The 25540-nt window shown below is 38.1% G+C and overlaps 1 protein-coding gene across 2 annotated transcripts in view; it reads right to left on the bottom strand.

The window, feature by feature from the left end:
* GREB1L (GREB1 like retinoic acid receptor coactivator) overlaps positions 1-25540 on the bottom strand; it is a 144280-nt gene that overhangs the window by 58315 nt on the left and 60425 nt on the right. The window contains exons 2-4 of one of the 2 annotated variants that reach the window (XM_075023100.1): positions 23474-23577; positions 8603-8774; positions 8180-8377 (exon numbers count right to left, since the gene is read on the bottom strand). In XM_075023100.1, the coding sequence (XP_074879201.1) occupies positions 8180-8377; positions 8603-8771 (367 nt within the window). In that variant the 5' untranslated portion in view covers positions 8772-8774; positions 23474-23577. The remainder of the gene's footprint in view (positions 1-8179; positions 8378-8602; positions 8775-23473; positions 23578-25540) is intronic. The other variant, XM_075023099.1, reaches the window with a different exon arrangement.

Raw genomic sequence — 25540 nt, 5'->3', positions numbered from 1 at the left:
TGATTTTATAACAGAAAAAAGCTCTTAAAACATGCCAAAGAGTATTTTTTCTTTGCCAAATTTTAGTTTACAGTCTTTTCAAGAGAACCAATTTTGTCTTTGTTGCTTGTAACAGGCTGGCAGTTGTACATAAACCTCACTAAGTAATACAAAGGAATGATAAAAATTGTTGACTGAAGTTTAGTACTGACTACTAAAGGAAAAATATTTTAAAATCCAATTTTTAACTTGTTTATACATTTTAGGAGTTCCAGCAAGTAAAATATTCACTGGTTTTAGAGATGTACACCATGTTTTCTTTAAGTGTCCAACTGAGTCTCCTGAAGTCTCAATAGACTGCATGACTTCAAGTCTCCAATTAGTTTTTTTTCCCACCCAAACACACGTATGCACACAAAATAAGAACATAATGTTGGTTCTTGTGCTACTTACTGGTCAACGTAAGGCTAAAGCCAGTGGCAGAAGTGGGCAAAACTGGAGACTGGAGCAAGCTTCTGCTCTTCCATGTCCTGCAGTGAGCAGGTGGCAGGCTGGGACACACAAAAAAGTATGGCAAGGCAGCCCAGAGCTGTGGCCAGGCACCACAAGGAGGCCATTGGGAGCTCAGGACCCAGGGTGAGCTTGGCAGCCACGTACCAAGCAACCACAGTGGGGATTTTCAAAAGGTGGGATAGGATAGCTTAGAGCAATTACGGGACCTCTGGAGGTCCAGCTGGTCCAATCTTCTGCTCAAACTAAAGCCAGCTTCAAAGTTAGATTCTTTTGACTAAGTAAATTAAAAACAACATCCAAAGACTCTTCCATTAGTTTCAACACTGGACTTACAGAGATCAAAAATCACCCTTCACTTTTTTGTACAGCTCCACCATATTATTTTTATTGAGTAATTTCTACTTTCAAGCAAGGAAACAACAGGTGTACAAGAAAGCAAGTCATGTGGCTTCCTTCACAGGAAAGGATATGATCACATTGGGCTTTTTGATTTCCCTTAGGCAGAAGTCAATGAAAGCACTACCAAGCACTACCAAGACTCTTACATTGCGTTCCCCTCCAATTCTCACTTCTCCAGCTGCAACATCAGTGCTACAGTCTGGCCTCACACATAACCCAGCAGCAGCTGGCAGAACTCCCCCCCCCATTTCAGGATACCCAAAGACATCACACAGTTATCCACTGACCATCTCTTGCTACAGCCTAACATAGACAACACATGCATGCATCTGCATGAACCAATACTTCAGAATAAAATAATAATCACAATAATCCACATTATTGTTAAAAACAGACATAACAAACTAAATTTGAAATTACTGTAGTATCTATTATGACTTCAGCTATTAATGTATATTACTTACATTTAATTTAAAATATATTCAAGTAGTCCATAGTTGTTACAGAAATTGTAAGGGAAAAAAAAAATCAAACCACTGGAGAGAGACACTGACTAAGCACCTGGAAACACAACGTGATCACAACTTAACCAAGAGCCATCTCAACCTTTTATTAATATGTGTGTCTGCACTACTGTGCAAAACCCCATAAACTTCAGCAAAAATGGTGCAAGTTAATGGGTTTTGTTTTTATCTCAAAACTGTACCAAGCATAGAGGATGCACAAAGTGGAATGCACATAATCAGCTAGCATGAACTTCCTGGCAAGCAGCAGCTTGCTGAAAACACAGTCCAACACAGGTTCAGTCTTGTGCCTACACCCACAATCTGCTGAACCAGTTTTTGGCTGAATAGTTTCTTCATTTATTCAATCAGTTCAGTTCCAGCAGCAGCACATTTGAGCTGAAAGCTAGCTTGGATTCACCCCTCACACATGCCTTCTTCCAGCCAATGAATTAAAGTGCCTAAAGTTTTTATTTACAAATCAATGGATTATAACAATAACTTACCAATAAGAAGTTACATATGTTTTAGGGGAAAAGCATTAAAACCACGTATTTAAAACAAAAATTATTCTTTTCTGATTAGATGCAATATGATTTTAGTATCTTAAACTCTTTTTAAGGTGTATTCCTCAGAAACATATTGATCCTAACCAAATAGAAGGCTAGGTACCAGGCTAAGTATTATCTAGACTTTTCAATGTAATTTAGAAAGAACCAGTTGCAGATAAATCTAGGAAGAAAACTCCCTTACATTCAAAATAGAATTTGCCTATTCAAATGTTTATGCCATTTGGGTATTCTGTCCAGAATTTTCAAAACTGGCCTTAAATATTTAGGCATTCAGTGAAATCTGAGTAGCTGACATGCTTAGAAAATACCACTCTACATCTAGACTTTAAATAGAAAAATTATCCACTGCTGACAATGTGGGCAAACAGGAAATCTGTAGATAAGGATTATGAAACAGCAAAAGCAGCAAGATTTCAAGAAAGATTTAAACCTGTGCTTTTACACAATTACTCTTTAGCCTTGTTTCTACCTAAAAATTTTCAGGAAAGGCCCAGAAGCACAAGTCACGACCAAGAAGAGGCTTTTGAATGAATTTTTAGCAATGGCAATACAAGGACACTGAAGAAAGCAGGATTTTGGTTGTCAACATTGTTAACAGTTATGTTTCAATATAGACTTGCTTTCAGAAAGAGCACACAACATTGACAGGGCTGAATATCATATGAGAAACTTAGAGCCTCTTTGGATGCTTGAGGGTTTTGGTGTCCCAGTGAGGTGAAGCAATGCTCCAGCACTCCACAACAACTGAGACGAAAGCAAAGACTTGGCTATTATCCAGGCTAGGAGCAAAACAACTTCAGCTACACTTTGAGCAGCTGCACATCACCATTCTACATGAATCCCCAGGCCAGAAGGTGCAGGAAAACCCCAAGAAACCCATCACAACATCTTAACAGGTTTATAAGCATTACTCAGTAACATCTTAGCAGTACCCACTGAAACAAACTGCTGCATCTCAGTCTGCTACCACAGGCAACAGCAGCTTCTCATCTGAGATACTGTTGATCTGAATATACTTAATATTTCCCACCATTTAGGATATATAGGACTAGTACTGTAGAAATGCTGCATCCTGCCTAATCTGCAAACAATACCTGATTTACCCCCTGTATCGTCTTTTACTCCACCCAAAGTGCTCTCAGATCCCTTCCATGTTCCCCTTCTTCCTCCTTGCACAATCCCCTCCGGCATCCTTCTCTGCTTTGTTTGGTGACATCTCTGGATCAGAGGTATGTATGTGTAGACCGGCTAGCCAGCACATGCCTCTGTAATGTTCAGGCTGTGTAAGAAGAGAGCTATAATTAATTTTCTGCCCCAGGGGACATTAGTCTGGGGACACTGATGTCATCCAACCAGCTCCTGAACTTCACAAATCTTGCTGAAATCCAGTACCTTTAGGATCTCTACATCTCTGCCAGAAGTGGTGGAAAGCAGCTATCAGCTTCCTGACAGATGGGCAGCAGAGCTCAGAGGCGACTGCCAAAATCTTGTTTTCTGAGGGAGCGAGACAAGTAACAGGGCTGATACTAAAAGGTTTCCTCTGGCTCCCCTTCTGCGGAGGGGAAAGGGATCCCAATGGGCGAGCAGCAAGAGGGGACAGCACAGCCAGACCATCAGACCCTCTGAGGGGTCTCCTCTTGTTTAGTCAACAGCTGCAGCAAGGGAGCCAGGGAGAGCTGTGGAGCTTGGCCAGGTACAGCTGGGGCTCACTTCCACCAGGAGATACAGAGAGAATGCAAATCTGCTTCTGTGCAGTAAAAGTCTTGAATTCTCCTTCAAAGACACGTAGATGGTATACTCAAGAACCCTTCATTATCCTTCTTAACCTTGGCTTTTGGGGCTGCAAATCACTGTTCCAGTTTTAAGTTCCTGCTGTTTTTTTAAACTAAATGAGAGAATTCCACCCAAGAAACATTGATTTGGAAGCAAGTAACTGACTGTGGGGAGAGGAAGGAGGGATTAACCCCTTTCTCTGCTACATTGTCTTTTTCTAGGTAGCAACACAGAGACCCCAACCTTATTTTCTTTTCTGTTCTGCATGATTTTGCATTGATATTTAATTGTTAGAGATAACCATTTCCACATTAGGAAAGAGAAGACATGATGTCTCTGTACAAGCAGAACTTGTGCAGCCCATGTTTAAGAATTAGAACACGCAAAATCCATTTACATTTCATAGCTATTCATTCATAATTGAGCTTGCACCTAAATTTCTATGTCAAGCAGCACTTGACTGTGCATGACTCTTAAGAAGAAAGAATGGCACTTCAGTGTCACATTGACCTGCGTACCTTTTAGGGACATCTAAGTATGAAGAAGAGAAAACCCATGAGCCACTAAAACAAACTAGCTTCGCTTTATGAAATTGTTTACCAACATGTAACTATAAAAAGTAAAAGCACACAGCTGAGCTGTTCCATTAAAAAAATCATCTTCCCACAGGATCTCAGCTTTGTTTTAAATAAAGAACAGGCATTTATATTCTGATTAGAGATTTGCAAATACTGAGAGCAGTCACAAAAAAAAAAAAGAATAATTAATAGCTTTTACAGATATTATCTGCTTTTCTTTGAAAGAAATTTATTAGGTTTTGCTTCTGAGAAGCACATTTGCATTCTCCAACAGCACTTCATTTAAATTAATCCAGTCCCATCTTCCTGAAAATTAAAACGTATACCCAAATCTGTCAATACCTGGAAGTGCTGGAATCTTCTTAAAATGAAATTTGTATATATTTTTCCCTTTTCCCACTAGTAACAAGAAGTAGTTTCAATGTGGGGTACCAGCCCCTTGTTGTACTGCAATAAATGGGGTATTTGCATAAGGAATTAGCTTCCAAGAATTACATATGAATTACTGGTCACTGTCACTTGCTATTGTAACTTCACAGTAACTGATCAGGTGTTAAGTACCTGCTTACCTAATTGTTTCTGAAACTACCTTGGCCCTTCTTTAAGCATCAGGTAAATTGAGGATTTACTAACAAAAGAAAGGTGCTACTATTTTGTTTCCCACAGCTTGTATAAAATGCTATTCCACAAATTAGAAACAGCCTCTTTTAAAGCTACAGCAAACATGTGGTTCAGAACAGCTTCTTGTATTATTTTGTTGCATATTTGAGGTACCTGTACGAAAATGAAGAATTATATTTCTTGAAACCTTGTTTTCATGGAAGGTGTAAGTTAATTACAAAAATTTGTGTTGAGCAGAAAAAAAAGCCCCTGAAAATAAGTGAATCCCTTTTACGACTAATACTAAGGTTCAATAGCAAATGCAGTTACTCTTTCCAATGGAGAAACAAGGAAAACTCTCCTTAACAGGAGAGTTAAGGGATCTAATATGGCCAGCTGAGAAGGAACCTCCAACAAACTGTCACTAGTGAGGCACTTGGTTTTTTTTAAACCAATGACTAAAGGCATTAAGATCTAATTTCTGCACTCATGTGACTGACAACTCAGCCATCTAAATAAAAGAACAAGTCACCACAGAAAATAATATGATGGTTATGGCATACATCCTGAATTCAGGAAAAGCAAACAGCACAAATACCTTAGAAGGGAAGAAGGTTCCACTCCATCTCTACTAAAAGGTGAGGGAACAGTTTTTACAGCAATGAACTGCAGGTTCTAGAACCAATGTTTTGCTCTTGGATAAGCAATTAAATACATGCTTAGTTTAAAGCATCCAAACATTTACAGTGACTTCAATTAGTCTATCAGTATTCTTTAACTTTTCCTAATGTTATTTATCTTTGCAATTAAATAACTAAGATAAGGGATGTAAACAATGGCAGCAATCCTGTCTTACATCTCTGGAAGGGCATATTCATGAGTTGAAAGATGAGCTATCAGATTAATATCTTGCTGAGATATGGTCTGCCGCATGAATGTTGGGGAACCTGGGTGTTTTCAACACTTATGTAAAACTGTCCTAACAGATTATTAGCAGTATTTAAAAATACGTATTTTCCTTTCCTTTTCCAGATTAAAAAAACACTGCTCTCTTGAATCAGCTTCTTGAGAACAACATTGAAGAGTGAGACAAGATTTTGTAAATTCACAATGGTAAACTTGACAAAGAGTAATGAACAATCCTAAAATTCTGCAGATGTAACATAGGAAAGAAACTTTCTTCTAGGGTCCTTTGATCATAAGAGACTTATGGATAAAAATCAAAACGCAGAACTACCCCTGGAAGGTCACCTTTTTCCAGGACATACTAAAAAGCATAATATTACATATATACATGAGCATACAGTTACACATATTATGTAACTATAGCATAACTAGGCATAACCTCATGACATGCAATACGCAGCCACAGCATAGACATCTGCATTGCAGTGGGCGCTTGAGAGCTAAGCACCTCCTTGCAGTGCTAAGTCCGGAAGGGCAGCCTTATGAAGCAATCCTGAGGTGGCAAAGCCACTAGCAAACATGGAACAGTTTGCATGTGGATGGAAAGTCACCTCTCAAAGATACAGACATTTATCTGCAAGCTCACAACTAACATTTTTGTCTGGTCATGCAATTGCAACCAGGGATTACCAGAATGTATGAGGGAGACTGAGAAAGATCTCTTGATGTCATATAAAAAGCTCTTTCACAATCAAATACATGGTGGCCTTGGAGCCTGATAAGGTTTTCAGACCTACTCCTGCTACTGGGAGGCTGGTCCAGAACTGTGTCACAAATAGTTAAAGAACCCTAAACCTTTAACCTGAATGCATTCACAACCATTTTATGTATCCATTACACTTCCACAGGGCACTGTTGGCATGACTGGCTCTTCTCCCTCCTCAGTGTTTTATTCTTGCTATATTTAGAATGTGTAAGCATATGCCATCTCAGCTTTTGTCCTGGCAGGCAAAGAGCCTCATTAGATAGAGCTCCTTCCTCTTACCATCCTGTTGGTTCTCCTCCACATCCCGCCCAGTTTATTTTACATTTCTTTAACAGAAGTGATCAGAACTGCTCCTGCTCTCCACAGGAGGTTTTACAGCCTTTATCGATACTTGTCCTCAACTGAGAATACCTTCCTAGGAATACATGATTTTATAATTTCTCCTTCTCTCCACCAATTTACAAGCCTCCAAAGGACAGCAAACCCACTTCTGTGTGATTAACAAATTCTCCCAACAATATTCCCCAGCTTCCCATGGTAGCCAGTAGCCTTTCTATTCTTTGTGTTGCAGGGAACTGGCGGTACATTGTTACGGAGGATAAATATGCTCATGTAAGCTGCATTTGGAAGGGGTAAAGGCAAAAATGTCAACATTTGCCACTAACTACCCCCCAAAAATGTCAAAGAATTACTGGTGATTAGTGCTTACTTCTGTCACTACATATAACCATACGCTACAGTGAGGTACAAAACCATTCTACAAATTACAACTTTTTATGAACTCTGCACAAGGAAGCCCATAGTTCAAGAAGATATTGAATAAAATGTCAGGAAGGGCTTGGGAAAGGTTTTTTGTTTTCAAGTGTTTGAGGGAGGCAGGGGGATGTTTTTAAGGGAAGCACATCTAATAAATGTGAACAAAAGTTAAATCTTCAGAATAGAACAATTATGGGATAAGATGAACCAATTACATCAAGTTTACTTAGTCCAAATAGGTATATGCATAATGATCTTACCCTTTCTTTAACACATTTAAAACCAAACAAAAATAATACTGTCAGCAATTTTGCTTATCTTGAACAACAATCAGGACAGCTCAGGTTAAGCAAGCAATGGCCAGCAGACAGGTGGGGAAGACAAAACAGACAAGTTTCTACTACTATCCCTCTTATCCCCTTGGCAGCAGAAGGAACACCAAGTCTCTTCTCCATTTTCTCTCTCCAAACTCTTCCTTCTGCCCATGAAAGCAACTAAATCCAGCTTTGCCAATGTTTCTGAAAATAACTGAGGGATAGATTGAGAACCAGCTTGTACTGATGCTGACTTAGGTAACTTCTTTGAGGACAGTAAACCAATGATAACCACAGAAAACAAAGGGCTTTCAGAAACTAACAAAGTGCCACAGTCAGTCTTAGACACTGCTTTCAAATAATACATTACATTTTATGTCCTGAAACAAGTCAGATTTAAGGCTTTGACTATAAAAGGTATTTCCATCCATCCTAGCTCAAAAGTTGCTAATGGTAGAGAGTGAGCACTACACTGAGGATTAGTTGTAAAGGTCACACAGTAATAAAAAGGGATACCAACCATCAGTAGTGCAAGACCCTTCCGGGGCAGGTTTTTGTGAATATGGGATTGGTGGACTACTTGAATCTGACATGTCTTCATCCTCCTCTTCATCTTCCATTTCATTAACCGTTTGGTTGGTAGAAAAGTCCAGGTTTCCATTTTGTGAATATCGATGTACTAACTCTTTATCCAACTCTTCTACCTTTGGCTTCACATCTGAGAAGAATAAAAAAATAAAATAAACTTTTCAACAGAACTTGCATCTATCTCCTTTTAAAATAACCAGCATGCCATTCTTTCTCTTTAATGAGGACTAAGATTCAAATTTTGTGTCACACAATGAACTACTTTGCAGTTTTTGTTGGGTTTGTTTGTTTGTTTTAATGAAATGCATCCCACCCTATTCTCACACAGAAAAACAACAATTGAAATGTGCCATACTTTCATGGTTACCTTCCGGCAAGAAAGGAGGCTGGTCAGGATCCAGGTACAGCTGTGAGAAGATCGGCCGTGGGACAACGCTGCTACATCTCAGAGAAGCTTCTATAGAGTTATGAAGAGCTTCTTCAAAACGGGCAGATTTTAGTTGCCCTGCATATGAATTCCCCATGATCTAAAAACACAAAGAAAACAGCTGATAAGGGGGTGGGAAAATGCACATGTAAATGCACTTATAAATGAAGAGTGAGGTCTTGTTAACATCCATCATGACAGTGATATAAAGTTAGTAAAGTATACTATGAAAATTACACCTCTAACTAGTACTACATGTTCACATTTTGCTCTCAATCTGGTAGACTGTATCTTCTTGTTGCGATAACAGCTTTTAGCACATTTCTAACACTCTGCTTTTTGTCTTCTGCATACATAGCCTCTCAACAGCCTCAAGAATCTGCCTGGTGTAGAATTTAATGGAGGGTAGATAAAACTTTTATTATTGTCTTTTTTAGGATTTTCAGAGTAGGCTACAGAAGGGTGTGTAACACAGAAAATTAAAAACATCAAGTTTGGTTTCCTCACTAGTTGTCTAAGTGTGTTCACATTATCTTACTTGTCAGTATGCCATCATTTGAAGAGAAACAATACAAAGAGCCAGCCAATAACTTGAATTTTTGCTCTTGCTAATATTAATTGAAATTATGTAGAAGGTCAGTTCTCTGTCTTTTCAGGGTCTTCACCTCTTGTCTTCAGTGTAACACTATGATTTACATGTACTCTGATCCATATAATTCAAATGATCTCATCATACTCTTACAACAAAAGATGTAAGTAAAAAAAAAAAAAAGATAAATAACCAAACCATACACAGCAAATGCTGTGAAATATTTTTATTTTAAATTGTGCTTTATACTAGTATAGTGGTAACCATCATTTAAATATCTGCTTTTACAAGTAATATTTATGTTTTTATCAATGATGAATTTATGAACTTCATTAAATACTCAAGCACAACCAGACCTGTAGATCATTACTTCTCCTTGGGTGACATTATACAGCCCATAGACTGTTATACTTGTGCCCCAGCATTAGGATACAGACTCTCAAATGTAAACATTTAGTAGGCTGGCCATGGAAGGTTTTACAATGAACTAAGGGAGACTCATTGAAACATGAAATTTTCCACTTTGCTGGATCATTATACAATATAACATTTCCTCCAAAGAAACAGCAATCTAACATTTTCCAATATTCTGAATACAAGACTGCATTTTCAGAGAATTTTATTTCAACAGAGATAACTTCTCCCCAATTAAATCAATAGATAGAAAAGTACAAAACCTTATAATGTTATCTTTGTACTTCCCTTCAGTAGATGTCACCTAGCCCTATGACCAGGAAGAGACCTTGGCCAGAAAGATAAGTTGGCATTTAGAAAACCTACAATCCACTCCTGCTTTATCACTGGGTTGCTCAAGGTCCTCAAGGCTACCTGTAAAAGGGCAATAATGATGACAGCCACTTAGAGCAGCATTTGAGATCTGCTGGTATAGACAAATATCTAAGAAATAAACATTATTATACTACTGGAATCGATAGGCATGAAGCTTATCTAATTACTCACCTCCAACCTGGGAGAGAGGGTCAGTTCCCTGTTCAGTCAGAGACTTCATACAACTTTGGGGAAAAAAAAAATTCCACACCTCTGACTTAGACTGGCTTTTAATAAATTCTGGGGCAACAGCATTTCCCTAGCCCAACCAGAGACAATATAAACACAATTTCTTAACACGATGCATTCAGGTATTTCAGCAATAAAATACTTAGGACAAGTAGATTCTCTTTTTAATTCTGTAAGTTTTCATTAAATTTGGAAATGGCAGGGAGTGTGTATAAACACACAACTACAAAGTGAGTCAAGGAAAAAGTTACACTGAAGTTGGATTAAGGTTGCAGAACACTAAATCCTGTCAGGTGCCTTTGAACAAAGAATTGATGAAAAACAGTTAAGTCACTGAAATCCTGGTTTTACTGAAATCAGCGATGATACTTCCATAAACATCAGTGAAACCATGACAAACTACTATATCATTAAATTGCATACCAAAAAATTTCATTTCTGTGCTGTGGAATTTTAAGTCAGGTACGATGTGCTTAAGGGTAGGATTTCAGGAATGTATTCAAATGAAAAGACTTCAGTTAAAATATAATAATAAAAACAAATCAATCTTTAAGAATCAGAAAATTTGCAATTCCCACAGCACATCATCTGCCTGAAGTCTGTTCGTTCTCCACATTTTCTACAATCTATATGTTGCATACAATCTATGCCAACTATTTTCATTTTGATTGGAAACTTAATAAAATACAGCATGCACACAGCAAAAACGCTGGTGAGTCAAGGCTATTTAATTTGTCTCCTTGGCATCTCTACAAAGAGACTTGCCTGTGGATGGCGATTGCTGCGGACCTACCTGAGAAAGTTGTCAATTTTACTAGAGGACATTTCTAGCTTGCCAAGAGAAAACAAGATTGCAATTGGAAATGCCAAGTAAGGGAAAGCTTAGGAACTGCAACTTGTGTGAGTACTGGTCTCTGCAGCATGGAAGCGGAGCAGGAGGAAGGCTTGTCGGGGATGCGCTTGTGCAAGACGGGGCAGGCAGAGGTACCAGAGGGCAGAGTGGCCAGGGGTCCTGCTGGGCTGCAGCAGGGGAAGCTGGGAGCCCTGGACACCAGCGCCAGGGAGCCAGTCCTGGGCAGCTGATTTCCTAACACCGCCCGAGGCCATTAGGGCAGCTGGGCCTCATTTGGAGTTCAAGGGAGCTGAGGGGGAAGAGCAAGGGTGGAAGGAGCTGGAGGCTCCCCCTCTGCAGGGGAGAGGAGCTGGCAAGATCCTCCAACTGTGAGCTGCAGGCTGGTTTGGGTTGTGCCATCCTGATCCAGCCTGCCCAAAAGACAGGAGCACAATTCAAGGTATTAATGCCTTAGCATTTCTGCTTTTGATTCTACCCCTGAATGCCCGGTGCAAATAGGAAGCACTTCGTTTTCCTCCTCCCAGTGTAAATGGGAGGCAGCTCACAGTGAGCACACCACAGCAGCAGAGGCGGCAGCATGACCATAACGTGCTTTAAATGTGCTTGTGTGTGCAGAGGCGGGTTGAGGAGGCAGCAAAGGGTCTGGAGGAAAACTAAATTGGTGGAATTTGAAGGGAAGAAAAAAAGAGGAAAAAAAAATTCTGTTATTAAGATATGTACCTGCCATATCTGCATTTAAATATGACCAAACCCAATGATTTAACGTAACTAAATTAATGCTCATTGTTTAAAAAAGTTACCCATATAATACATGTTAAAAAAAGTTACCCAAATAATACATCTATCCTACATTCCTATATGAGGCCACTTGTTAAAAAGAAAACAAACAAAAAAATCCCTGTTGCTTTCTAGAGTGAAATTAGGACAAGTTTTCCCTAAAATCTGCACATCTGATGTAGTGGCAATGAGCTCAGGGAGGTGTGGGAAAGACGGTCCCAGGTTGAGTGCAGTTGAGACTATCTGACACAGTGTCCAAGAGAAAATGGAGCTGGACTTGACTGAAGAGCTCTTCCCCGATTTCACACACCTGTTTTTCTCCTGTCAACACTGATATACAGTGCTCACCCTCATACCCTCTGTCCTATATCCAGCCAGCCATACTGCACCAAACTATGCCAGAGCCTACTTGGGTGCACTGAGAATTTTCTAATGGGCAGGAAGTTTGATTTGGGGGTAAATAATTCTTTCCATATCTATATGCATACTAATTGCAGCTAGCTCAGCACAAAGCTGGTTAGATTCCCAGCGACAAGCAATTTGCACATCTGTAATACAGTATTCCAACCCTCACCCTTCCTTTTACCTGCACCACTGGACACCAGTGTAATTCTTAAGTTGCCTACTTCTCTTAGCAACCTTTTGAGCTCTGTTTTGGATTGGACTCTGCAGAGCTGGAAGGCAGCCCTCACATCTCAGTCTGGGTCCTTACAAAGACGTATGAACAAGGCAATCATGAAATTCCACTAACCTGACCACAAGTGAAGAAGCATTAATGCTACAGGTTTTAATAAAAAATTAAATATGGGCATTCATTATGGAAAGCAAAACTACAATTACTGGGAGCTTCCATCAAAGCAGACAGAAGTAATAAAATCAAAATTTCAAAGATGATTGATTTTAGCATCACGTCACTTAAATGTGTGGTGAAGGACCCAGGGAAATTCTGATCACTCTTTCAACCCTAGGAGCTTGAACTTACAAGAAAGTCTTGTCAATTCAAGCAAATAATCTTGTCCCATGCGGTCATCCAGGTTTCAAAATATCTGTGCAGAAACATGACACGGGATGTTCAAGAAGAACCAGAGCCCAGGTCCAGCAGACTTGCAGTGTGTAAGTACAGGAAACGCTACCCACTTTTACTTAGAAAAATAGGTGACTATGGTCCTTCACATACCAGAAAAAAAAAGTAACCTCTGGAAAAGTGGGTTGTTACCCCATAGCTCTTGGGAGCTGGAACTGCACATTGAGTTGAAGGCTCTGCTAGTAAAAATATAATCAAATCATTCAGTACACCAGATACCACATATTTGGCCTCCAGGTGGGTCATGACCCCAGAGACTTTAAAGGAGAGGAACTGAACTGGAGGATGAGGGAGGGGGTGAGTAGTGTTGTTATGGCTTAAAGCAATTTCACAATTACCTGATAGCAAATGATGAATCTGATGCAAACACCCTCCATTAAGTCAGCTCTATCAAGTCCTTACTTTGTGTTTAACCTAATGATGTAATTGTGTTCTCCAAAACACATAATCTGGCTTCTGATCTGGCCTAACCCCACAGGAGAGTTTCTCTTCAAAAGAAAAGAAAGCAAGTTCCTTCACAAAGGCACTGCCAGGCCCAGCACAGCTTCTGTATCTCAAAGGGTTATCTTAGGCAAAGAGAGACCAGGCGTCTATTTATGCTGTAGAATTGTTTGGGAACTGGTTGTTTCAAGTACAGCTAGCATTTTCTATTATTTATGTCATTCTTATTGATGTTCTGGGAGTAGTATTTTTTTCCCCATTAGAGCATCATCAGGATGTATCATGAACTTGCATACAGCAGAAAGGATGACTGTTAATAACGACAATAACAAATATATACGCTAATTAAAAGTGTAGACTTCAAAGTCAAAAGTATATACCCAGAATTAACCGTAGTATTTAGTGGGGAAAGACTAATGTGTGAGTCAATACAAAAGTGCAAGGCAGAGTAGTCTCATTAACAGATCCCTTATCTCATAAGCTTTGTAAGATCCCTTTTTTCCCCTCACAGTCCTTTTAAGATCCTGAGATTCTCACCCTGCTTTTCTCTTGGTTACGGATATTCAAACTCAACTGTAACAGAGTTTACAATCTTATGTAGCAAGTGATATATAAATAATCATTCACAAAGTCTTTCAGGAAAAATGAATGACTAGTTTGTATTGACTCTGTTTACAGTGGAGTTCCTTTCATTTTTATTTTTCATTTTATTTTGAAGAAAATTTTGATAGCATCCAATACCATTTAGAATCTGACATTGCCACTACTGTGTCAGAGGAATGGGAAAGCTCAAGAATGCCTATTTTTTCCTGACAAGGTTCTTCCTCTTATTGCTCAATTAATAGTATCTGTACTTAGAGTATTGCATCAGATTACCTGGGATTTGGACAATTCCTTGGACAGACAAGTGGATACACAACAGAGCTACATGCAGGATGGTGGAACAGGGCAGCTGTTCCCCTACAACACGAAGCAGAAAGCAAATCACAGTTGGTGCTAATATGGAGGCTGCTATGCCCTTACTGCTCCATGCCTTCCAGCTCAAGACTATACCCACAGTCTTTAGGCACAGTTCACAAAACAATAAACATACTCAAGGTAAATTTATCCTGAATTCAGGGTGGTGTTAGTAAGTTGAACTTTGATGCATGAAGCTGTCAACTTCAAATCACCCCCAAATACTGCAAAAATTAAGTCTGAATTGTATTTTTAAAAATTCAGTGATTTGGGAGTTTTCAGCTTCACAGTATAAACCAGCAGTGATGTAACACTGAGGCCAAGAAAGGAAAACCACCAAGAAAAAGAAACTGAAACTCAGTCTAATCCCTTTTACTTAAAATTTGAAATGTCTCTTTAGTTCCTTTTAACAGTATTATTTACTGAGCTGTACACATAAAGAGGAGTTTACAACTGCAGTCAAACAGAATATATTGTGAGGTGCAATGTTACAGAAGTCACTGCAAGTTAAGCTCAAGTCAAGTTTTACAAAATGGTAGTTCAGCAGCTTTAACTTAGCAGTTCAGCACTTGTGTTTACTGCCCAACATCCTACATTTTCCTTCATCTTTCAAATGTTCTGATAAAACTCTCCCAGAATCTGTAGATGCAATCTTTTGTAAATCTGAAGTTTTAAAACACTATTTTTGAGTTAAGTCTGTGTAGTTAGAATCAAACTACATAAACCCAACAACAGTCAGTTCTTATCCCCAAACTGGAGCTAGAAGTCATTTCACATGATTTCTGCATGTGAAGCTTTGTGACAAGAATTGTACAGACATTGCACTGGCTTTACATTTCTCCAGGTTATGGCTCCCACTCCGAAAAGAAATGTTGCATTCCAGGAAGGCTGAACTCTTACAGCACAGCATGAGGAAAACTGGTGCAGTCAGTGCACTGGGGATGCTCAACACATTCATCTAGTGCGGACTAGGATAATTTAAGGATTAAGCATGTGCCAAACTTCATTTGATGCCATTTCCTCAGTAAGCAGATGCAACAAGCAGATGAAAGAAAACATCTGACCTCACTACTTAATTTACATTAACTCAACTGCAATGATTACACAATGTGCAAAAATTATGGAGGACTAGTTTCCATGAACAAATGATGCTATGCTAGAAGCATTTAAAGCAATATATGCCTACCCAAATATGGAAAACTACATGAAAAAGCAATATAAAGAGACTGGAACATTAATGGAGCAAAACTGTAGCTGATAGCATTTGGTGGGGTAGTTGGAATCAAGGAACATCTTTTGATCACTGTTGTAAATGCACAGCTTGTTTTCACGGCCAAAGACTGTTTTATGCATGCAAATACTCACATACAAATAGGCACTATATGTTCTGTCACCAGTTGCATGCACCCATACACTTTTACTGCCTCTTTTACACTCTCATCCACCCACTCATGTCTGTTCACACAACCCTACCCTCCCCACCATGCTTTTGCAAATATACCATTTCCCTAATTATTCCTCCTCTGCCTTCCTATTGTGCAAAAAAGAACTTAATTAGAAAACATAAATAAACCATATTTTGTGTTTATAATATTAAAAAAAATATATCCTTTTTAGTCTTCTCCCATTGCATCCCCTGGTGTTTCATGGAAAGGTTGATGATACAGGGTTACAGACAATGACAGGAAGTCAGATGACAACAAATTTAACCATAAGAGCTATGAAAGAGTAGAAGAGTTCATAAAAATTCAGTTGCCAGTAATACAAAAAGAAATGCTTTGTAGTATATAACCAAGAATGAGAAGATTATATAGTGGAGTACAGACCTTACATGAATAGGCCTATATCCTTCATGATATAGAAGCTTTCAGGAGTTAATTATGTCAATTTAACCTATTCTGACTGCAAGGCTTTTAGAGCCCTTTTAAATGATATGAAATTAGCAGTTAAGTTACTGTGAAGGTTTTATAGGGTTTTTAAATTAATTTGTAGAAGATGGGGAAAATCTTTTTATGCTACTGGGATCGTTCACAATGTACACAGGGAATGGAACATTACTATGTACCTTCAACAGAAGGGGTACATTTTTCTTTCAACAGAAAAATCTTCAGGTAAAAAAAAAAGTTATCACCCTACAAACCTAGCTTCTAATTTTGAAGTTCTGGTAATGTTAAAAGACATCATTATTTTAAAAGCAGTATGTGCTCAACACTTGGATGCTCACACACTCATTGCAGAGGCAGCACAAATAAAATCACTAAGGAGCACTTTTGAAAAATCTCAGCCTGCTTCCTTAAAACAACCATGCTCATACATAGCTTTCCCCATTTTATGTTCTCTGCCCTAAATCAATAGGACTATTAACCACATTATTAATACCAGTGCAATACAACCAAATCAGTAATGGTGTTTAATCCCAGCTCTAGGATCAAGGCATATTTTTGCTGTGTAATTTTGATTTTGCAATTAGTTGCAGACATGAATTACAATTTATTCTCCTGACAACTTAGAGTGTTAGCAGTTGGGCAAGTTACATCTTTGAATCCTTTCAGCTACCACCGCTAATAACACTGCAGATAAAACTAATGTAGTATCTAAGTAATTAATGTAATAACTATTTAAATAACTGTAAATGCATGTAGCATTTTGCTGCTTACTGAAATGTTTTTCCAAGCCCAAATTTGTTCCCCAAATCATGCATTCAAAATTGGTACCTGTTCACAAGCCTAACAGATTTTTATTGAAACTTTGTTATTTTTATATACTTTTCATATACATAAGTGTACAGTCATTCACTGACAATACATATTCTGCTAGTAATACACAGACCTTTTTGTAAGTTATTAGCTAACAACTATATTTTGTAATTACTAATTAAAACAAACTATTCAGAACTATTAGAGACATAAAATGTATTTATGTAGTTTACAATAATTTACAATATAAACTATCTTCTCAGATGCATCAGTTAATTAACTTAAAGCTGTGTTTTTAATGGAGATTTAATGTTTATTTCAATGGAACACTGTCTAATATTACACCATTTTTTAAAACCTGTATGTGGACTTCTTTAATTTCCATGAATGGGAAGCTCAGTGAACAGTCTTATTACATCTTTCCAAATACAAAACACAAGTCCATATTTGACAACAATTTTAATGCTGATAAACTATTCACTAATTGCTTACTTTCATGAATTATGTATTTTTTTCCCTCAGGGGTTGCTTCTATCCTGAGAAAGTGAAAGAAAAAGTTACCAGTGTTTCAAAACAGCCATATAATTACATAAAAAGGATTATTAATAATGGCATCTCAATTTGCACTGCTCATGAAAATGAAAGGGATGATGATCTATTAAGCATACGTGGTCTGGTTACGTAGAAGCTGAGCACTTTACCCACAGTCCCAAGCATCCTTTGAATGCCTAATCAATAAAGTTTGTTATCAACTCCTCAACACAACTGACTAACAAAGACTACCATATGTAACTAATGATATTAATGTTGTTTCCAACCATTGAGTTTGCTCAACTTGTAATTCTTATTAATTTTTTTCCTGCACATCCGCTCTACACCACTTTTCATGATCTGCCTTCAGACCTCAATACTGCAAGTACGTATTTACCTGCCTGGTGTTGTTTTATTGTCTTCAATAAGACTACAGAGTAGGACCGTGCACTATGGCTTAGCAAAACAGGTATGTACATTATTGTAAATCCTTAGGCCGCTAGACTGCAAAAATCTAAGTTTTAAACATTATAGCTTATGCTATTTATTTATTTTTTTGTATGCACAAGCTACCATTTATATAGGAACTTATGCATACACATTGCTTGACATTTTTTAAGACTGCCAACCAAGCTGACGCTATTTGATAGAAAAGAAGCATAAAAATTCACTACTAAGATACAGAAAATAGAAGCTAAAATGTAATCCATTCTGACACATCTCAACATCAAATTGTACAGTACAAGCATTAAACAGAAAAATCCTTAATAAAAATCATCGTAGGTATCTACAACTGCAGTAAAAGTGTTTTTCCCCATGCTCTTTCCTTCCTTTTTTTTTTTCCTCATTTGAAAGTGCTACTAAATAAGGGAGACAAAAGAATTTTTATTGCCAAGCAATATAAAGTAATTGCTATTCATCTTGCAGAGATGTTACTTGTTCTGAAAATTCTGAATTCTAACAACACGTACTAACTGACACTACTAAAAAAATATCTTTCTGAGTAATAGACATAACGGTAATACAGATTACATTGGCTCTTAAAATTTTCCAAACAGAGATGGCCCAATTCTTCAGGAACATCCACTCAGTATTTTCTTTTTCCACAGTATCCATCTTATCTGGTGCATGTTCTGGTTTGTGACAGCTGTAACAGACTGAAAATGAAGCACTGGAGTAGGACTTTGTAAACTTCAACCTTTCTTTTGCTGTAAGCAATCCTTTCCTCTCCCCCCTAAATCTGGCAGAGTTGGAGATGTAGCAAGGCAGTTCTTCAAACACGCAACCTGAAAGTAATTTCAGGGTTACTAACTCAAAAGAGATGGTCTCTACATCCAGAGCATGTCTTTGACACTGTAAAAATGATAACACACTGCACTCAAGAGCCTCACATGCAGCATTTCCCACATCTCCTTCATCTGTAAAGTGCATAAACCTGCCAAAAGCACCATCAAGTTTTGTTCCATTCCCTCTCCAGGAAGATTATTAAACAAATCCCTAACACAGATTTCTAGATTAAAAACTAAAATTAAATCAAGGAATAATAAAGAAAGTCTTAAGTAATCAAACTTGCCTTCACTAACACACTTGGATAGAAGGTTAGGTGGGTTGTTGGTTCCTCACCTCCTCCAAAAAAAAAATGACTCTTTTCCTCCCTAGAGCCCTGTCTGAAAACAAGGCAAGTCTGAAAGAGTGTTCTCCTTGTTTTTATGAGGCTTGGAAACCATAATCTCTAAAAAGGAACCACCAAAGGTGGAAACAATAACCTCTTCTTTTGCAGAGAGGTTGTATCAAAATGTTTATCAAGTCTACCTCAGAGCACGTTCCTGCCCAGCTCTTTCGAAAATACCGTTCTCAAATAGGTCAAAATGATCACATTTCTGCTTTTTTGAACTCAAGAATATGTTTTAGAAAGGAACAAACAAATCTTTTCTTATCTGAAGCTCCCATGCAGTCTCTAGATAGAGAGGCATATCTAACATCGTTCTTCTGCAGTCACTTTTAGCCCATGATGCAGAGACAAAAAAACCAGGAAAGCCAGCAGCTTTCGCGGCCATTTCTATGCAAAAAGTAATGCACTGAACGGACAAGAAAACACTGCATAGGTCAAAACCATAACAATCAGCTTAAACCCACAAGTAATGTCAAGTTTAGTATCATTCGGACATATTTTGCAACTTATCTGCTGCTGGGAAACAGTATCTAAATTGCTCATACAATTTCTATTTTAAAAAAACAATAAATTTCTTGTATGTAATTTCAGTGAAAATGAACTTCAGAGTGCTTTGTAGAGTTCTTCCTTTTCCTTTTACACATGTGTTCGTCATGTGTCAAAGCTGACTCTACTTTCTCCCCTCCCCAGAATACCACAAATTCTTCAGTAAAATAAACAAAGCTCTGTCCAGAATCTCTGAAAACACCAGAGGCAACCCCTGTTTGAGATCAAAGATGCACATCACTACTGGGCCTTCTGCAACATCCCAGATTTCAGTTAAGATTAAATTTGCAACAAACAGAGAATCAACAGAACAAAACTTTAACATCACATCCAGGGATATATCTAAAAAGAAGAGCTTGGATACTCAAGCTACCTTTTCTAGATACTCAGGAATCCCAATAGGTATTTGTGGGAAAAAAGGTCCACAAATGGCATTATAAAAATGCCATTTAGGTCTGGCAAAGAAAAATCTTTCTAATGCTTTTATTTGTTCTGTGATGCAACTCATCACCCACTATGATAAATTGTGTATGGGGTCTTTACATCCTGGAAGAAGAAAAAATCATAATAAATTACATTATTTGTTGGAGACATTAGATGTGCTTTTCTACTTGTTTTTCTCCCAAAAGGAAAAGTCTTAATGACGTTTACAGGCTGAACTTAATTTACCCACAACATAAACATGCTAGCAGAGGCAATCTTGATTCCCAAAGCTGCTATTATGGTTTAGTGAGTCAATAACACAGAAAATTCACAGGTTCTGTGTGTTCTTGAAGGCATACATATAAAACTTCCAGTAAATACTGACACTCAAGAAACTAGTGCTCATAATATTTTTCTGTGACTGCTGCCACAGTAGAATATAAATACTATGCATGAAATTCTCACTGTGGGCTAAAATCCACTTGAAAAAAACCCCACCTCATAAATAAACACTTTATAGATACAAAACAATTTTCTCCAGTAGATAAGGAAAAAAAAATCTTAATAATCCATATACTTCCATTTTACTTACTTTGAGTAATTAAATTCTATGGTCACAAACAAAATGCACCATTATAGCTCAACTATGTATTTCTCTAAGTGGTTTTATTATACAGTTTATTTTATATAGCCCTTAATTTCATATAGATATATATGTAAAATGTGATATTTATTGTTTATAGGGATAAAGCTGAAAATAGACTCAAACAGACATCTCCTTGAGTTCCTACAGCAAAAGCTAGTCCAATCTCATTGATATATAAAACACCTTAATCCTTCCTTCATTTATTATTGCCTTATGGCAAAAGCATGAAGCTGAAGCCTAGAAAGTCAAAGTTAAGGCCTGACCTTCCATCTCTATCCTATCTGGCCGCTCCCTTGTGTCCCCTCAAACACACATGCTATCATTTCCTGATGAGTTTAAAAGGGGTTATCAGGAGAATTTCAAGACGTGTCAGTTTTGTAGCAACCTGAATGCTATACAAACATCTTCTGTGTTTAATAGGCAATTTGTATTTTAGTAGGTTTATCCATTTCCAACTTTATTTGTTTAAAGGTGCCTTAACCTTGACATAAATCAATGCTAAGCATCTGTATAGAGTACTTCTAAGAGTTTAGAGAGCTATATTTTGCAAGCATGTTTCTTTCAAAAAAAAAAAAAGCCAACCAAAACTTGCCAACTTCTTTGCTCATTTTTCTTCCCCCTTGAAAATTATGCAATTTATTCTTTTTCACTCTTCTTACAGTGTTCTTTCAAAGATCATGGTGAAACACCAGGTTAGTCACTATAAAAACGCCACCACCACTGGCTTCCAAGTATCATCTTCTTCCTAATACAACAATAAGTGTTTGTGTAAGACAGTAGGGCCAAAGAGTCCAAGGCCCCGGATTGTGTCTTGCAGCAGCCCCCCCCTTCTGAAGAAAAACAAAAAGCACTGAACCTTTTCTACCACATGCCTGGTCCTTCCCCCACCACCTCTCTGGTGAAGACAGCCATTATTACATTTCCTTTCAGGTTATTTACAAGGTCTTGGCTCTGACATTGATTTCTTATCTGTTTCTATGACAAATGTTAAGTGTTAATAAGCTGCTGCTTTAAAGGAAGATAATGCTAAACAAATTACAGGAATTAATTACTCAAAACACATTCTTTAGGGTTTTTTGTGAGCAATGAAACAAGAACAGCAAAAATTGCTCAAGACCAGAAAAAAACCACATTTTTTTCAACCAGTTAATAAGAGTTAGCAGATTAAAAGAAGTTATAGTTTAAACTAGGCAGTATCCTGATAATCTAAAGTGAATTTGTCAGCGAATATAGCATAACTGGGCAGGCGCAGCTCCCTGAGGAACAGTCTTTTAATTTATAAGTGAAGGTTTTTACTTTTTACTTTTTCAAATATTTTGCTCATGCTATAAATTTTAGGATCAAAGGTGAAAGTTCAGAAATCTTTTCAGTTACAGAACCATTAAAATGATAAACATTTGGAATCCCAAAGTACACTTCTACTCTAACTGTCCTTTCAGACCTGCATTGACTGCACTATAATAGCTGCCAACATTTGGTAAGGATTAGCCTTTCACTTAGACAAAAGCAAGCATTCCTTAGCTAAATCAGCACTTTTTGCCATCAGACTCATAAAACCTTTTCACAACACAGATTTTCAAGAGAATCCTTTAGGGTTTTAGGATGCTGCTCCTTTTACTAAGTAACAAAATACACCCCAGGGTGTCTCATTGACCGCACTCAGCTGTCCTTTGACCTCGGCAATTGTTTAGCCTAACTTCAGGGCCACAGAATCTGCCTCCCCCCCCCCGCCCCCGCCCCCCCCCCCCCAAAGGCTAATGTTGCTTCCTCCTAGCACCTGGTGAAGCAAAATACTAGAGGTTCCCCCCTCTTCCAGACTTCTACCATGTTCCAGATGTTGCCAAGCAAAATGTTCCTGTAGGCAGGTTTTGGGAACCCACAAGCGCCACTCAGAACCTGAGCTGTGGCCATGACCCCCTTGCTCTGCTCAGCGCTGCCCTTGCCCCAGGGACACAACAGGTCATAAAGCAAGAATAGATCTTCAGCCTTCTCCGTACGCTGGCTATTTAAATGCAACAAGAAACTATGCGAGCCCAATATTGTATACTGAGACAAGCCTCCCCCCTTTAAGAAGTCAGAAAAAAAAGACGTGTGAGAATCTCAGCTGGAAGCACAAATCTATCTCGATCGTTACAAAGATCTGCATTCTTCTTCCCATTTGTTTTAAACCCTTCAAAAGGACAAACAAACAAACATCCACCCTCCAAGTGCATAAAACATATTTAGCTAGTTGCTTAGGTATTTCCAGTGCTTCTAAGTAAAACAGCAGAAGAAAATTGTTACAGCTTCAAAAGAACTGTCACTAAATAATGAAGTTGACCTCATTGTGAATATATAAGAAAAAAATGGGAAGTACAAATCAGCCCTCTTTGGGTGAAGGCTGTTTAATTGTATGAACTGGATTTCAAGATTTTTTAAGAACTTTGACATTGTACACGCCCAAAGCAAAAATAAAATCTTTATTTACAGTCCACACTGTTCCTAAAATGCAGTCTATGTCAATGAAAGTGCAGATGGTGAACACAAACATACAGTGTATTGTCTATTAGGAAAGACAAGTATGGTACCTTTTCAGATTCCTTTTAACCTATTTGAAATGCAGTCATGGTTAAAGGATACAGCTAAGAGTTTGTGAAGTCTTGCTGTGAAGTTGTTTAAAACTCCTGAACAGCTGAAAAATAAGAAAGAAGAAAAAAATTAAAATTACTTGTGCCAGCATATAGTTTATAACAAGCCAACAAAACCTGTGTCTAAACCTGGTCTAGGGCAAAAACTGAACTGGGGTGGGGAAAGGAGGGCTTACCATTTAAAAAAACATCTTTTAGTTTATAGGAATACTTGGTTGAAGCTGCATGGCTGCTTCTCTCCATTCTACTAGAAGTACAAGTTTGTCACAGAATCTGCACATTTTTGGCACCAAAGTCACTATATGAAATATTAGGAACTTAGCACATCAGTATGAGAAAATTAACTGTCACAATAACATAAAAAACAGATGATAATGTAGAAGTAATTATTTTACTGTTGGTTTAGAAAGAAACAAACTAAATGGGTGAGCAGTTATCTATGCTAAACCAGAGACCAATGTTCAAAATGAAATCACAATTAGCTGGTTGCTCTCCTATCTGACATCCCATTAAGGTATTTAAGTGAAAACATTTCTAGTAGAAATTGCAGTTTATAAAAAAGAATACACCTGAAATACCCCAAAGAATGGCAACAACGGTGTAGCAAGCAGCAGGCAGAAGAGAACTCCTAAAATACCTAGGGCTGTACAGAACAATAATTAACATCAGGAAAAGCTTTAAATTAAGTTATCATTGACTGGACTTTGACAAGACTTTCTTAGGCACACAAGCTGGTTTGGTTTCTCAATAGAAATAGACAATATTTTGCCAAAAGATTTAAAGGAATTTTCCCTGTTGCTCACAAATGGGATTTTAGGCTTAAAGCTGGGACCACAGCCTTGGGTCTGCTGTCAAAACCAGAATGAATGCAACTCTTTCAGCTGTACACATAGAATTCAAAACCTACGTTTTAAAATTAAAAGCAATACAGCTTTAAGCTTCCTCCCCCTCCTCCCATTTTTAAAAATCAGCCTATTTACGACAGCAACTATAACCCTCACCTCTCGCTCAGGACAGGTTTTGGGTAGGATTGTTGTGTTCTGAGGAAAAACATTAAACAACTCTATTGCCAGGAACCACCGATGCTACCCTGCACTGTGCATCCCTGTCATGCTAACAGTGAATCCACTGCAGATGGCCAACAAGGTTAACACACGCAGCTTCCAACCAAACTGTAGGGCTCTGCAGAGACTTCAATGATTGCAGAATGTCAGTAATCCAATTCCAACAGCTCCTGGCTCTGAAATTGCTATTTTTCGGACACGTGCTGAACATTTCACCTGCTAGTAATGACATTTTTGTATTTTCTTCTAATTACACTCAAAGCTAAGACCTTTGGCCCCAGGCCACAGACCTCTATTCAGGCTGCACACATTCTCTTAAACGCCCTGATCCTTTGTTGTCACTCTCGGTCTTTCATCTATTATTTACATCCATTGAGAAGAGAGATATTCCGCCATTTGTGAAGCTTTAAAGCTTCTAATCATCTTAATTTCTTCGCCTTTCAACCAGGGCTTCCCCTTATGGACCAATGCCAATAGTGTGACAAAATAATTTTTCAAGCCAAGGTCCTCTTGGACCCTTCCCAAACCACGACACACACTGGGATGTAAGTGCCTTTTGTACTTAGCTGGCTGCTTTTGCAAACACAGACCTTTGCTCAGCTTTGGGGTGGGGGGTGGATTTGCTTGTGAGTGGCTTGGGGGGGAGTTTTCTTGGGGCTTATGTGTGTTTTTTTACGTCACTTTCTTTCTGTTAAAATGTCTAATTCAATTAGTTCAGCTAAATCAGAGATGCTGTAGTGAATCCTCCCTCTTTTAAAAACATTAAGTACCTTCTGAAATACAAATGGCTACGAATTTTAAGTTTACTGTTTTTGCCAAAAGTTAAACTGTTGATATGCTGTTTTGGTTTTATACTGTTACGTGCCCACTCAGTACTGACAGATTCTTATGTAATATTTAAGACACACAAAATATCACTAACCCTTTTTCTGATTATTGGCAG

Source organism: Buteo buteo, chromosome 3 (genome assembly GCF_964188355.1).
Source record: "Buteo buteo chromosome 3, bButBut1.hap1.1, whole genome shotgun sequence".
Classification (NCBI taxonomy): Eukaryota; Metazoa; Chordata; class Aves; order Accipitriformes; family Accipitridae; genus Buteo; species Buteo buteo.
The sequence above is the reverse complement of the archived record's forward strand: the minus strand, read 5'-3'. Positions and strand labels throughout refer to the sequence as shown.